This window comes from Leucoraja erinacea, chromosome 4 (assembly GCF_028641065.1).
Source record: "Leucoraja erinacea ecotype New England chromosome 4, Leri_hhj_1, whole genome shotgun sequence".
Lineage (NCBI taxonomy): Eukaryota > Metazoa > Chordata > Chondrichthyes > Rajiformes > Rajidae > Leucoraja > Leucoraja erinaceus.
The window spans coordinates 59348536-59365350 of record NC_073380.1 but is presented as its reverse complement, the minus strand read 5'-3'; the positions used below and the strand labels follow the sequence as shown (position 1 = coordinate 59365350).

General features: G+C 46.6%; 1 protein-coding gene across 4 annotated transcripts in view; it reads right to left on the bottom strand.

The window, feature by feature from the left end:
- LOC129696459 (protein spire homolog 1-like) overlaps positions 1-16815 on the bottom strand; it is a 163775-nt gene that overhangs the window by 18807 nt on the left and 128153 nt on the right. For all 4 annotated transcript variants that reach the window (XM_055634366.1, XM_055634367.1, XM_055634368.1 and 1 more), the window contains 3 exons: positions 14107-14270; positions 9606-9699; positions 7943-8085 (listed from right to left, as the gene is read on the bottom strand). In XM_055634366.1, coding sequence (XP_055490341.1) covers positions 7943-8085; positions 9606-9699; positions 14107-14270 — 401 coding nt within the window. The remainder of the gene's footprint in view (positions 1-7942; positions 8086-9605; positions 9700-14106; positions 14271-16815) is intronic.

Sequence of the window (16815 nt, the reverse complement as noted above, 5' to 3'; positions counted from 1 at the left end):
CACAGGCCGACAGGGCGGCCAAAAAAGGCTTATGGCACATTGGCCTTCATCAGTCAGAGTACTGAGTATAGATGATAGACACAAAATGCTGGAATAACTCAGCAGGACAGGCAGCATCTCTGAAGGCAAGGAACGGGTGACGTTTCGGGTGGGGACCCTTCTTCAGACTGAGGCTTGGGGGAGGGGGAGTCTAGAAATATGGTGTGAGGTGTGAAAACGATAGATCAAAGCAGACGATGGTCAAGGAAAAGTAGAATGGTTCATTGTTGGCTGAGGGGAAGGTGACAACCAGGCACAAAAAACTAAAATTAATCAGGAGAACGGTGAAACTAATCGGAGAACTAGGATGGGGGATGGACGGAGAGAAAGGAAGGGCGGGTTACTTGAAGTTAGAGAAATCAATGTTTACACCACTGGGTTGTAAACTGCCAAACAAAATATGAGGTGCTGTTCCTCCAATTTGCATGTGCCTCACGCTGAAAGTGGACAGAAAGGTCAGTGTGGGAATGGGAGGGGAATTAAAGTGTTTACATAGACATAGAAAATAGGTGCAGGAGTAGGCCATTCACCCTTTGAGCCTGCACCACCATTCAATATGATCATGGCTGACCATCCAACTCAGTATCCTGTACCTGCCTTCTCTCCATACCCCCTGATCCCTTTAGCCACAAGGGCCACATCCAACTCCCTCTTAAATATAGCCAACGAACTGGCCTCAGCTACCTTCTGTGGCAGAGAATTCCAGAGATTCACCACTCTCTGTGTGAAAAATGTTTTCCTCATCTCGGTCCTAAAGGATTTCCCCCTTATCCTTAAACTGTGACCCCTTGTTCTGGACTTCCCCAACATCGGGAACAATCTTCCTGCATCTAGCCTGTCCAACCCCTTAAGAATTTTGTATGATCTATAAGATCTCCCCTCAATCGTCTAAATTCTAGCGCGTATAAGCCAAGTCTATCCAGTCTTTCTTCATATGAAAGTCTTGACATCCCAGGAATCAGTCTGGTGAACCTTCTCTGTACTCCCTCTATGGCAAGAATGTCTTTCCTCAGATTAGGAGACCAAAACTGTACGCAATACTCCAGGTGTGGTCTCACCAAGACCCTGTACAACTGCAGTAGAACCTCCCTGCTCATATACTCAAATCCTTTTGCTATGAATGCTAACACACCATTTGCTTTCTTTACTGCCTGCTGCACCTGCATGCCTACTTTTAATGACTGGTGTACCTTGACACCCAGGTCTCGTTGCATCTCCCCTTTTCCTAATCGGCCACCATTCAGATAATAGTCTACTTTCCTGTTTTTGCCACCGAAGTGGATAACCTCACATTTATCCACATTGTACTACATCTGCCATGCAATTGCCCACTCACCCAGCCTATCCAAGTCACCTTGCAGCCTCCGAGCATCCTCCTCACAGCTAACACTGCCCACCAGCTTCGTGTCATCCGCAAACTTGGAGATGTTGCATTCAATTCCCTCGTCCAAATCATTAATATATATTGTAAATAGCTGGGGTCCCAGCACTGAGCCTTGTGGTACCCCACTAGTCACTGCCTGCCATTGTGAAAAGGACCAGTTTACTCCTACTCTTTGCTTCCTGTCTGCCAGCCAGCTCTCTATCCACATCAATACTGAACCCCCAATACCGTGTGCTTTAAGTTTGTATACTAATCTCTTATGTGGGACCTTGTCGAAAGCCTTCTGAAAGTCCAGATATAACACATCCACTGGTTCTCCCTTATCCACTCTACTAATTACATCATCGAAAAATTCTATAAGATTCGTCAGACATGATTTACCTTTCATAAATCCATGCTGACTTTGTCCAATGATTTTACCACCTTCCAAATGTGCTGCTATCCCATCTTTAATAACTGATTCTAGCATTCCCCACTACCGAGGTTAGACTAACTGGTCTGTAATTCCCCGTTTTCTCTCTCCCTCCCTTTTTTAAAAATGGGGTTACATTAGCTACCCTCCAATCCTCAGGAACTACTAAAGAGTTTTGAAAAATTATCACTAATGCATCCACTGTTTCTGGGGCTACTTCCTTAAGTACTCTGGGATGCAGCTTATCTGGCCCTGGGGATTTATCAGCCTTTAATCCATTCAATTTACCTAACACCACTTCTCGGCTAACCTGGATTTCACTCAGTTCCTCCATCTCATTTGACCCCCGGTCCCCTGCTATTTCCGGCAGATTATTTATGTCTTCCTTAGTGAAGACAGAACCAAAGTAGTTATTCAATTGGTCCGCCATGTCCTTGTTCCCCATGATCAATTCACCTGTTTCTGACTGCAAGGGACCTACATTTGTTTAAACTAATCTTTTTCTCTTCACAAATCTATAAAAACTTTTGCAGTCATTTTTTATGTTCCTTGCCAGTTTTCTTCCATAATCTATTTTCCCTTTCCTAACTAAGCCCTTTGTCCTCCTCTGCTGGACTCTGAATTACCCCAGTTCTCTGGTAGGCTGCTTTTTCTGGCTAATTTGTATGCTTCATCTTTTGTTTTGATACTATCCCTGATTTCCCTTGTTATCCATGGATGCACTACCTTCCCTGATTTATTATTTTGCCAAACTGGGATGAACAATTGTTGTAGCTCATCCATGCAGTCTTTAAATGCCTTCCATTGCATATCCACCGTCAACCCTTTAAGAATCAATTGCCAGTCTATCTTGGCCAATTCACGTCTCATACCTTCAAAGTTACCTTTCTTTAAGTTCAGGACCCTTGTTTCTGAATTAACAATGTCACTCTCCATCCTAATGAAGAAAACCATATTATGGTCACTCTTGCCCAAGGGGCCACGCACAACAAGACTGCTAACTAACCCTTCCTCATTACTCAATACCCAGCCTGCTCTCTTGTTGGTTCCTCTACATGTTGGTTTAGAAAACTATCCTGCATACATTCCAATAAATCCTCTTCCTCAGCACCGTTGCTAACTTGATTCACCCAATCTATATGTAGATTGAAGTCACCCATTATAACTGTTTTACCTTTAACCATATAACATTTACAGCACGGAAACAGGCCATCTCGGCCCTACAAGTCCGTGCCGAACAACTTTTTTTCCCCTTAGTCCCACCAGCCTGCACTCATACCATAACCCTCCATTCCCTTCTCATCCATATGCCTATCCAATTTATTTTAAAATGATACCAACGAACCTGCCTCCACCACTTCCACTGGAAGCTCATTCCACACCGCTACCACTCTCTGAGTAAAGAAGTTCCCCCTCATGTTACCCCTAAACTTCTGTCCCTTAATTCTGAAGTCATGTCCTCTTGTTTGAATCTTCTCTATTCTCAATTCTCAAAACCCAGGCAACATTCTAGTAAATCTCCTCTGTACTCTCTCTATTTTGTTGACATCCTTCCTATAATTGGGCGACCAAAATTGTACACCATACTCCAGATTTGGTCTCACCAATGCCTTGTACAATTTTAACATTACATCCCAGCTTCTATACTCAATGCTCTGATTTATAAAGACTAGCATACCAAAAGCTTTCTTTACCACCCTATCTATATGAGATTCCACCTTCAAGGAACTATGCACGGTTATTCCCAGATCCCTCTGTTCAACTGTATTCTTCAATGCCCTACCATTTACCATGTACGTCCTATTTTGATTTGTCCTGCCAAGGTGTAGTACCTCACATTTATCAGCATTAAACTCCATCTGCCATCTTTCAGCCCATTTTTCCAAATGGCCTAAATCACTCTGTAGACTTTGGAAATCCTCTTCATTATCCACAACACCCCCTATCTTGGTATCATCTGCATACTTACTAATCCAATTTACCACACCTTCATCCAGATCATTGATGTACATGACAAACAACAAAGGACCCAACACAGATCCCTGAGGCACCCCACTAGTCACCTGCCTCCAACCCGATAAACAGCCATCCACCATTACCCTCTGGCTTCTCCCATTCAGCCACTGTTGAATCCATCTTGCTATTCCTGCATTTATACCCAACAGTTGAACCTTCTTAACCAACCTTCCATGAGGAACCTTGTCAAAGGCCTTACTAAAGTCCATATAGACAACATCCACTGCCTTACCCTCGTCAATTTCCCTAGTAACCTCTTCAAAAAATTCAAGAAGATTAGTCAAACATGACCTTCCAGGCACAAATCCATGTTGACTGTTCCTAATCAGACCCTGTTTATCCAGATGCTTATATATATTATCTCTAAGTATATTTCCATTAATTTGCCCACCACTGAAGTCAAACTAACAGGTCTATAATTGCTAGGTTTACTCTTAGAACCCTTTTTAAACAATGGAACAACATGCGCAGTACGCCAATCCTCGGGGACTATTCCCGTTTCTAATGACATTTGAAATATTTCTGTCATAGCCCCGGCTATTTCTACACTAACTTCCCTCAATGTCCTAGGGAATATCCTGTCATGACCTGGAGACTTATCCATTTTTATATTTTTCAAAAGTGTCAGTACTTCTTTTACTTTGAACCTCATAGTATCCATAGCTACTCTACTAGTTTCCCTTACCTCACATAATTCAATATCCTTCTCCTGGGTGAACACCGAAGAAAAAAAATTGTTCAATATCTCCCCCATCTCTTTTGGCTCTGCAGATAGCGGTCCACTCTGACTTTCTAATGGACCAATTTTATTCCTCGTTATCCTTTTGCTATTAATATAGCTGTAGAAACCCTTTGGATTTACTTTCACCTTACTTGCCAAAGCAACCTCATATCTTCTTTTAGCTTTTCTAATTTCTTTCTTAAGATTCTTTGCTGCACGCATTTCTAATTTCCTGTTTGATGCCATCCCCAACTCCACTACTACTGTTAGGTGGCCTGTACACAACTCCCACTAGCGTTTTCTGTCCCTTAGTGTTTCGCAGCTCTACCCATATCGATTCCACATCTTCCAAGCTAATGTCCTTCCTTTCTATTGCATTAATCTCCTCTCCAACCAGCAACGCTACCCCACCTCCTTTTCCTTTCGGTCTATCCTGGATGTTCAGCTCCCAGTCTTGGTCACCCTGGAGCCATGTCTCCATGATCCCAACTATATCATAGTCATAGTCATTAATAGCTATCAGCACATTCAACTCATCCACCTTATTACGAATGCTCCTTGCATTGAGACACAAAGCCTTCAGGCTTATTTTTACAACACTCTTACCCCTTATTCAATTATGTTGAAAAGTGGCCCTTTTTGATTTTTGCCCTGGATTTGTCTGCCTGCCACTTTTACTTTTCACCTTGCTACCTATTGCTTCTACCCTCATTTTACACCCCTCTGTCTCTATGCTCACAGATTTAAGAAACCCTTTCTCTTTCACTCCATCCTCGACTATCCCATTTGACACCCCACCCCCCTTATTCAGTTTAAAACCACCCTTGTAGCAGTGGCAAACGTGCCTGCCAGAATGCTGGTCCCCCACCTGTTAAGATGCAATCCATCCCATTTGCACAGTTCCCCCTTAGTCCAAAACAGATCCCAGTAATCTAAGAATCTAAATCCCTGCTCCGTGCACCAGTTCCTCAGCCACACCTTCAGGTCCCGTATGTCCCTGTTCCTGCTCTCGCCAGCACGAGGAACTGCAAGAAAACCGGAGATAACAACCCTGGAGGCCTGATTTTCAGCATTTTTCCGAGCTCTCTGAAGTCACGCTGCAGAACATTCATCCCCTTCTTTCCGACATCATTTGTGCCGACATGCACTACCACTTCCGGCTGTTCACCTTCGCCCTTGAGGATTTTCTGCACTCTGTCCGTGACATCCTGTATCCTGGCACCAGGAAGGCAGCACACCATCCTCGCATCCCGTCTGTTGCCGCAGAAACCCCTGTCCGTACCTCTCACAATGGAGTCTCCCACTACAATGGCGTTGCCGGACATTGGCCTCTTTAGTTTTGGCTCAACAGCCCTTTAGCAACCGGTGCACATACTGACCGTAGAATGTGTAGGAAGGAACTGCAGTTGCTAGTTTACACCGAAGATAGGCAAAAAATGCTGGTGTAACACAGTGGGACAAGCAGCATCTCTGAAGGAGAAAAGGAATAGGTGATGTTTCGGTTAGAGACCCATCTTTAGACTTCTTCAGAACCAGACTGAGTCTAAAGAAGGGTCTCGGCCCGAAACATCACCTATTCCTTTTCTCCAGAGATGCTGCCTGACCCGTTAAGTTACCCCAGCATTTTGTATCAATCTACTGAGTATAGACGTTGGGAGGTCATGTCACAGTTGTACAAGACAAATTGATGAGGTCACATTTAGAGTATTGTGTTCAGTTCTGAGCACCATGGTATAGAAACAATGTTGTTAAGCTGGAAACGGTACAAGGAAGATTTACAAGGATGTTGCCAGGACTCGGGGGAGCTGAGCTACAGGGAGAGGCTGTGCAGCCTAGGGCTTTATTCCGTGGAGCGCAGGAGGATGAGGAGTGATCTTATAGAGGTATACAAGATCATGAGAGGAATTGATCAGGTAACTGCACAGTCTTTGGCCCAGAGTAGGTGAATCGAGAACCAGAGGACAGAGGTTTAAGGTGAGGGGGGTAAGATTTACTAGGAACCCGAGGGGTGACTTTTTTTTTTAAAACAAAAAGGGTGGTAGTTGAGGCAGGTGCTATCAAAACATTTAAGAGACATTTGGACAGGTACATGGATAGGATAGGTTTAGAATGATAAGGGGCAAACACAGGTAGTTGAGATTAATGTAGATGTTGGTCAGTAAGGCAGCATCTCTATGCTGCGCCACTGTGCCACCTGTGGGGGCAACTATGACAGTGGTATTTAAGAGGCTTTTGGATAGGCACATGGAAGTGCAGGGAATAGAGGGATATGGATCATGTCAAGGCAGATGAGATCAGTTTAACTTGGCGTCATGTTCAACACAAAGGACCCGTTCCTGTGCTGCACTGATCTATGTTCTATGTATCTCCCTTACACTGGGTGGATGGATTTAAAATCGCCGTGTCATAATTCAAGGTCCTTAATCCAGATAATCTATATTAACAGGACAGGTTTGACCCTTGAGTTACATTGCAAACTTTGTCGAAGGGACTTAACAAGAGATTTGCAGAGGTTTTCACCAGGAAAAGCACAAAATGGAAATGACAAAGGGCAAGAGAGTTGGACTAAATGATTTTCAGTGGATCCAGCAGTAAGACAGATGCAATAAGGCAAAAATCCCCATGATGCCATAATTCCAAATCCCCATTGGCCTGCACTGCAGAAGGATACAATGTCTTGGTCCTATGCAGTCAGTTGCAATGTTTAATTATTGTCCGAAGTACCCTGGACACTAGAGGTCTGAACCATTTGATACCAAAGCAACTTGACGGAAATGAGTCTTCAGACTTTAGAGATTCAAGACTTTCGGGATTCAGCGTGGGAACAGGCCCTTCAGCCCACTGAGTAGGGGAATCAAGAGTCCGCGCCGACCAGTGATCATCCCGTACACTAACCTACACACTAGGGACAATTTTACAACTAAACCAAAACCATACGGCGGCAGGCGCGGGCACACCGCGACGCCCTGTGTCTCCCTTTCAAGGGAGATGCTAAAAATGCATTTCGTTGTCTCTGTACTGTACACTGACAATGACAATAAATTGAATCATTTCATTTCATTTCATTTCAAAACCAATTAACCTGCAAACTGGTACATCTTAGAGTGTGGAAGGAGACCGACGCACCTGGAGAAAACACCCGCGGACACAGGGAGAACGTACACACTCCGTACGGACAGCACCTTTGGTCATGATCGAACTCGGGTCCCTGGCGCTGTGAAGCAGCAACTCTACCGCTGCACCACCGTGACGCGCCCGTGTCCCGTGGAAGATTCCCGGATCTTCTGCTTTGAAACCTGCTCAAGTTTACGTAGAACTCCCCGAGTACAGTGGGTCTGTGGGACTTCCATCACGATCGCTGCTGACTTACCAGAGACTTGGAGCTCTGCCTGGTGGGAGGAAGGAACTGGCGCACGTTGGTCGGCGTCTCCTTCTCGATGGAGTGCCGCCTCTGCGGCGCTTTCCGTCGCTCGGGCTGCGGAGTGGAGGAGATGGGCAGGAACATTGGTGGAGCTGAGGAGGAAAAGCAGAGTGAAAATGCCGTCCACTGCCTGGTTTCCCAACTTCCAGACACGATTGTGATCATGTAGAGTATTTCCGCTGCCTAGTTGGTACGCAACAAAAACGCTTTTCACTGTACCTCGGCACACAGGACAATAAACCAATCCAAACCAATCTGAACCAAACCAAACTTGTGAATCCCTAGCCAGGGCCGGAGGGTGGGAATCTTAATCAGCACAATGGTAACTCAAGTCTCATTCAAATAGAGTCATAGAGCCATCCTTCGGCCCAACTTGCCCACACCGCCAACATGGCCCATTTACACTAGTCCTACCTGCCCGCGTGTGGCCCTTACTGTATCCTTCCAAATCTGTTCTATCCAGGCACCTTTGCAAAAGTTTTATTAAGCGTTATGATAGTACCTGCCTCAGCTACCTCATCTGGCAGCTTGTTCCATGTATCTACCACCCTTTTAGTACAAGTTGCCCTTCAGGTTCCTAATAAATCTCCCCCCCCCCCCCCCCCGTTTCCCCCCCACCTTAAACCTATTTCCTCTGGTTCTTAATTCCCCTATTCTAGGAAAAAGGCTTTGTTCATTTACCTATTCCTCTCTTGATATTGTACACCTCTATAAGATCACCCCTCATCCTTCAGCACACCAAGGAATAAAGTAATAGCAAGCTCAATCTCTCCCTATAGCTCAGCCACCCTCACCACTCCCCCCCTCCCCCTCACCCCCACTCACCCGCCAACCCCCCTCACCACCCCTCACCGACCCCCACCCCACACCACCCCTCCCCTCATCCCCCCCTCACTCACCGCCAACACCGCCCCCCCCCCCCCCCTCACCGCTCCCCACCCCACACCACCCCTTCCCTCATCACCCCCCCACCTCCCCTCACCACTCCCCCCCTCACCGCTCCCCACCCCACAACACCCCTCCCCTCACTCACCGCCAACCCCCCTCACCGCTCCCCACCCCACAACACCCCGCTGCCCATCCCTCCTCCTACTGGCAACAATCTCAGCAAATCCTCTCTGCACCATCACCAGCTCGAAATCGGCACGATGGCCTCATGCTCCTCAATCAGAAGGTTACTGAGCTCTTGGTCTGTTCAGCAGATGTAATTCCTATGAGACTAGAGGGCCTGCACCATGTTAAAACAAAAAGTTACTCTGTGGGTCAGGTAGCATCTCTGGAGAACGTGGATAGGTGACGTTACAGATCAGAACCTTTCTTTTACTTTCAGACTTCCAGCATCTGCAGTATTTTGGTTATAGGCAGTGGTTATGTTGCTCGACTAAAAATCCAGGGGTTAAGACTAATAACCCCGAGACATAAATGTAATTATTAGCATGAAAGGTGGAGGAAGAAAATGTAATGAAATCAACAAAACACAAAGAGCTGGAGGAACTCAGCCGGCATCTGGGGAAGAAATGGACAGGTGGCATTTTGGGTCAGAGTTCAGAGTTCAGATGCAGGCTCCAACACATAACGTTTGGGGTCAGGAGTCTTCTCCCACCGTACTTACTTTTCTTGCCATTCGGCGTCTCAGGCGAGCTCTCTTCCACCTTGAACGTTGATCCGCTGGAACTGCTTCTCACCATCTTAATTCGATCCTCCTGCTAAACAGATTGTAGCTCGTGTAAATACGTAGAACTTCACAGTACTGAGTATTTAGGGACAGAGTCATGTGGCAGGGAAACAGGCCCTTTTGCCCAACTTGCCTATGTTGACCAAGAGGCCCCATCTAGAACTAGACGCACCTGATCGTGTTTGGTCCATCTCTCTCTAAACATATCCTATTTCTGTTAGTCCTTGCTGTCTCCCCCCCTTCCTCAGCTCCCCTGCTGTCTCCTCCCACCCTCCAGCCTTCCGGCTACTCCTCCTTTTCCCTTTCTTGTCCCACCCACCCCCACCCCTGATCAGTCTGAAGAAGGGTTTCGGCCCGAAACGTTGCCTATTTCCTTCGCTCCATAGATGCTGCTGCACCCGCTGAGTTTCTCCAGCTTTTCTGTGTATTTGTGTACCTGTTTGATTGTGTGCCTATTCTGGTGCCCAACTGTGCAGTCTGAGGTAAACCTGAAATGCTCCTGGTGTCTCCAGCACATTACCACGCACAGGTCAAATGCCCAAATTTATTATCTGGGAGGCTGGAGTTCTGTCAAAGGTCAAGTCGTCAAGAGAGTTTTATTGTCATATGTCCCAGATAGGCCAATAAAATTCTTGCTTGCTGCAGCACAACAGAATACGTACACATAATACCGAACAGAAGATAAAAGTGCAGTGTGTCTATATACACAATAAATAAACAGATAAAGTGCAATAGGCTGTTATTGTTCAGAGCTTGTTTGATGTTGTGTTTAATAGCCTGATGGCTGTGGGGAAGAAGCTGTTCCTGAACCTGGATGTTCCAGATTTTAAGCTCCTGTACCTTCTTCCTGATGGCAATGGAGAGATGAGTGTGTGGCCAGGATGGTGTGGGTCTTTGATGATGTTGGCAGCCTTTTTGAGGCAGCGACTGCAATAGATCCCCTTGCTGGTAGGGAACTCAGAGCCAATGATGGACTGGACAGTGGTCACAACTTTCTGCATTCTTTTCCGTTCCTGGACGTTCAAGTTGCTGAACCAAGCCACGATGCAACGGTCAGCATGTTCTCTACTGTGCACCTGTAGAAGTTTGAGAGAGTTCTCCTTGGCATACCGACTCTCCGTAATCTTCTCAGGAAGTGGAGGCGCTGATGTGCTTTCTTTATAATTGCATCAATGCACTGGGACCAGGAAAGATCTTTGGAAATATGCACGCTGAGGAATTTGAAGTTCTTGACCCTTTCCACCATCGTCCCGTTGATATAAACGGGATTGTGGGTCCCTATCCTACCTCTTCCAAAGTCCACAATCAGTTTCTTAGTTTTGCTGGTGTTGAGAGCCAGGTTGTTGCGCTGGCACCTGTCTGGTTATATGACCTTCAAAATGGCAGACTATGACCTCAAGATGGCGATAGCGTGACCTACAAAATGGCGTGAGTATGACCTCCAAAATGGCGGGAGCATGACCCTCAAAATGGCTACGGCAGTAGCCGGAGGAAAGCACACACGCTGGGGCTCGCCTCTGGGTGTTCTGAGGTCAGCTGCGGGAGGCGCCCCGGGGCACGGAGGCCGAGTGCTGGCCATGTGAGGCGAGGGACGACGTGTCCGGAACGAGGCATCGGTGGAGTGGGTCGCTGGAGGCCCTGCTGCAGCCCAGCACTCCAGTGGATCGGGCGCAGCCTGCAGTGTAAGGGAGTGGTCGTGGAAGACACCGACAACATCCCAATGGCGTTGCCCGGACAACGGGCCTTTATGGCCAAGTTAAGGCTCTAAAATACTGAACAAATTTGAACCTGGAGGGTGCAAGATGGCGACGGAAGCACGGAGACTCTTGTGTACTGCCTCAGTGTAATCTCCTATTCTTACACTTTTGTACAATGGTGCTCGATCCCAGGGATAAGTGAGTTACTGGATGAGGAATTCTGGGTCTATACTCGCTGGAGTTGAGAAGGATGACGGAGGGATCTCATTGAAACATTTCATATAATGAAAGGCCGAGATAGAGTGGACGTGGAAAGGGGGTTTCCAGTAATGGGAGAACCTAGAACCAGAGACACAGTCTCTGAATAAAAGGACGTACCTGTAAAATGGAGAAAGGGGGAACTTTTTTAGTCAGAGGGTGTTGAACCTGTGGAATTCAATGTGGCAAACAAGACATTGGGGATTTTTAAAGCAGAGATTGACAGGTTCTTGATTAGTAAGGGTGTCAAAGGTTACAGGGAGAAGGCAGGAGAATGGGGTTGAGAGGGAAAAATGGATCAGACATCATTGAATGGTGGAGTAGCTCGATGGGCTCCTAGGCCCTACTGTATTGTAAGATTTTTACTGAACTGTATACAAAAAAAGGAATTTTATTATACCTAACTACATGTGACAATATAGTACCAATGAACCACTGAATTGGACATATTCTCTATAATTGTAATGCCATAATGCTGTAACTATATCCTGCCTTCTGGTGTGTTTCTCTTTGCATTACCTGCTGTACCTGCGTAACGCTCAATTGCTCTCATGCATAGTATGATCTAACTGAATAGCACGTCTGTGCACACACTCGCACGTGCACGTACACAGTATTACACGGTATCTCGGGGGGGAAGAGGGTGGCAGGAGAGTAAAAAACCTACTAAAACACTGCTGTGAATCAGTGTCACTAAAATACTGCGCCCTCCGGGAATCGTTGTCAGATGATCAAAGCACAAGTGAACTAAAAATGCATGCAGCCTTTCACCGAAAGCAGACATGAGACGCCCCAAGGTGTGCCTACACTGAGCACCACTGTTCAATGTATGCAGGGAGCATGTGGCTCACAAGCTGTTGCATGGTCCAACCACGATAAACAGCCCACCCTTGAATGCAAACATTTAGTCAACAACAGAACAGTGGCGTGGTGGTAGAGTTTCTGCCTTAAGCCCCTGTCCCACTTACGTGTCCTTGACACGCTAATTGCGCGACCTCGTCGTTGCGTTGAGACGCATGGGTATCGTGGGACCGCAATACGCCTATGTGCGTACGCATCACGTTACGCCGGGGTCGTGCAAAGATTTTGTTTCCCTACAAAAACCCGGAGCGCCGCATGATACCGCGCACAACTCCATACCCCTCCGCGCTTCACCATGCCACCATCCCGCACGATACCCGTGCGCCTCAACGCGACGACGAGGTTGCGTAATTAGCGTGCCAAGGACACGTAAGTGGGCCAGGGGCTTTACAGTGCCAGAGACCTGGGTTCGATCCTGACTACGGGTGCTGTCTGTAGCCTGACCTTGGGTGGAGTTTGCACATTCTCCCTGTGACCGCGTGGGTTTTCCCTGGGTGCTCCGGTTTCCTCCCACACTCCAAAGACATTCGGGTTTGTAGGTTAATTGACGTCTGCAAATTGTAAATTGTCCCTGCAGTGTAGGATAGTGTTGATGTACAGGCTAATCGCTGGTTAGCATGGACTAGGTGGGTGGAAGGGCCTGTTCCCACCCTGTATCTCTAAATTACACGCTGCTGAAATCATAAGCTGCTGAAAATTAGGAATATCTCCAATTGGATAGAATTCTACTCAGTAACCTGCTTCCAATCCATATAAATGGTGCAGGATTTCCCTGTATTGGGATGGGAGATAGGGTATCAGAATATTACAAAGTGCAAGGAATAGTGAATGGAGAGTGGATGAGAAAGTGGGATAACATAGAACTAGTGTGAACGGGTGATCGATGGTTGGCGTGAATTCAATGGATTCTTTATCTTTAAACTACACTAAATCCACAGATACTTTCAGTTCTTAAATTCGAGGCTCTTCAAGTCTACTCCACCAATGGCTGATCCTTCTTTCCCTCTCAACCCCATTCTCCTGCCTTTGCCCCATAACTCCGGACACCCTTACTAATCCTTAGTGACCCTTACAAACAACTAGTGGCCAAGAAAGTAAGGCAACGCTTTCACTTCCTTTTAGGGCATTGGAAGTTCGACATGTCCCCAACAAATCTCACCAACTTCTCCAGATGCACCATAGAAAGCATTTTATCGGGATGCATCACAGCATGTTTTAGGAACAGCTCCACCCAAGACCGCAAGGTATCAGGCAAGTGGTACAGAAATTTGAAAAAGCACACTTCCAGATTCAGGGACAGTTTCTTCCCAGCAGCAACCAGGCAACTGAACCGTCCTCTCACCAACTAGAGAATGGTCTTGACCTCCCATCTACCTCATTGGAGACCTTCAAACTATTTTTAATCGGACTTTACCTTCCACTAAACGTTATTCCCTTCATCCTGTTTCTGTGCACGGCTCGATTGTAAGCATGTATAGAGTCTTTCCTGACTGGATAGCACGCAACAAAAAACGCCTTTCTCTGCACCTCGACCCACGTGACAACAATAATAAACCAAATAAACTAATCTGGAAATAAACTGCAAAGGCAAGGAGCGGGTTGAGCAACAACCTTGCTTTTACCTCGGAGTCAGAGCTGTCGATCTCAGCCAGTGTTGGTGCCTTCAGCAACTTTTTCCTCTGAACGTGCACAGCGCAATGATCGTGTTCAGTAGTCTGATACATCACCACGCCGTTGGCCACAAGGGGGGACAGGTCCTTTCTGCTCCTCTCCGGGGTCGACACGTCTGCAAGGACAGAAGGAGGGGTTGAGAGAAGCGGCTCTGTCACCGGTTAGCCGGAGACTTCCTGTGCAGCTTACGGTGGCCAGACCCAAGACATCGAGGTTAGAGTTGCCACCTGGCTGGTTTCACAACAGTTTGGTTTTGAGTGAATTACTGGGAAAGATGAAACTGCAAACCCATCACCAATCAGCAAACCCAAACCCAACACCAATCGGCAAACCCAACACCAACCCAACGGCAAACCCAACACCAACCCAACGGCAAACCCAACAACAATCAGCCAGGTTTAAAGTGCACCTTTTCTATTTATTTTTGTGTAGTTTAGAAATACAATGCGGAAACAGGCCACCAAGTCCCTGCCGACCAGCAAACCCCGCACATTAACCCTATCCTACACACACACACACACTAGGGATAATTTACAATTATACCAAGCTAATTAGCCAATTAATGTCTTTGGGGTGTGGGAGGAAACCGGCGATCCTGGAGAAAACCCACACAGGTCAAGGGGTGAATGTACAAACTCTGTACAGACCGCACCTGTAGTCAGAATCGAATCCGGGTCTCAGGCGTTATAAGGCAGCAACTCAACGCTGCGCCACCGTGCCCCCCTGGCCATCTGATGTAGTGTATACATCTAAAGTATTATTTTGTCATCTTGTGCGTAAAGCATTTCTTAAGTTGTTCTTGGTCTATGATTGATGAACAGCAGTTTCGAGACTTGACCTTTGGAATGGGTCAATTTGACAACCTTAGAAATCAGCTGGCGCAGAGGTAGAGTAGCCTTACAGCACCAGAGACCCAGGTTCGATCCTGACTGGGTGCTGCCTGTACAGAGTTTGAATGTTTGTATGTTCTCCCTGTGACCATGTGGGTTTTCTCCAGGTGCTCTGGTTTCATCTCACACTCCAAAGACGTACAGGTATGTCGGATAATTGGCTGTGGTAAAGTTATAAATTGTCCTTAGTGTATAGTTAAGTATTAGTGTATGGTATGATCGCTGGTCGGCGCAGACTTGATGGGTCGAAGGACCTGTTTCTGTGCTGTATCTTTAAAGTAAACCAAAGACCTTTGGAATAGGTCGTGGACTTGACCTTTGGAATGGGTCAAGTGGACTTGACCTTTGGAATGGGTCAAGTGGACGACCTTTGGAATGGGTCATGGACTTGAACTTTGTAATGGGCCAAGTCTTGGGAATGGTCAAGTTCTGATCAATGTAGAAACCTGGCAAGGAGGCAATACTAATAGTGACTAGCACCAAACTCCACGTGACTTCAATGATCTAAACGTTGTTAAACCACCTCTGTTTTACATGTTAGTAAAACATCAACACTGTCACCAGAGCCATTGCTTAGCCAATGCATCAATGCAGCTTAGCCCCACATTAATCAGTGGGTCAAACCTGATTGGAGTGAGAGAATAGACTCCAATGGCTTTTCCCACATTGTTGATTATACAACTCATTACTTAGTTACAACATTCCAGCTCTTTTACCACCACCCCCCCGGCCCTCCTCCCCCTCCCCCACCCCAGGAAACTGGATTTCACAAAGGGAGAGGGAGAAGAGTGGGGTAGAGGAGAGGGGTGGGGTGGGGCAGGGATCATGGGGCGGCAGGAGATGCAGGTGAGGATGGGGATGGTAGTACAGGTTGTTCTATTGTAAAGTAATACTTGCATCCCTAAGAAACCTCATGTTATAGAGAATCGTGTTACGAAAGTAATTGTGTCAATGGGGGAAGGGTGTTGGGGCGAGATCAGAGTTATTTTTCATACAACACAGAAATAGGCCTTGAACTTGTCCGTGCCGATCAAGACGCCCTGTCTAAGCTGTCCCTATGCCTATCTTCAGCCAGTACCCCTCTGGACTTTTCTTATGCACGTACCTGACTAAATGTCTTTTCAATGTTGTGAGTGTACCTGCCTCAACTGCCTCGTTCTGTATTCCCACCACCTTCTGTGTGAAAAGGTTGCCCTTCGTGTTCTCATTAAATCTTTCCCCTTTAACCTTAAACCTATGCCCTCTAGTTCTTAATTCCCCTACCCTAAGAAAAAGACTACTCTAAAGGCATTCACCCTATCTATTTCCCAAATGATTTATACATCTCCATAACATCAGCACTCAGTTTCCTGCACACCAAGAAATAACCTGCTCAAACTTTCCCTATAGCTTACGGTGGCACGATGGCGCAGAGTTAGAGTTCGATCCTGACTACGAGAGCTGTCTGCATGGAGTTTGTACGTTCTACCCGTGACCTGCCTGGGTTTTCACTGAGATCTCTGGTTTCCTCCCACACTCCAAAGAAATACAGGTTTGTAGGTTAATTGGCTTTGGTAAAATTGTAAATTGCGTATAGGGCAGTGCTAGTGTGCGGGGTGATCACTGGTCGGCACGGACTCAGGGAGTTGAGGGGCCTGTTTCCGTGCTGTGTCGCTATACTATCCCCTAATTCATTGTTTGTGTCATATCCAATTTGTGTCATGGAAATACACGTACTGTGTAATGGAAACACAGATGACGTGCTGAGTGAGCATTTTCTCCTGAAGAGCT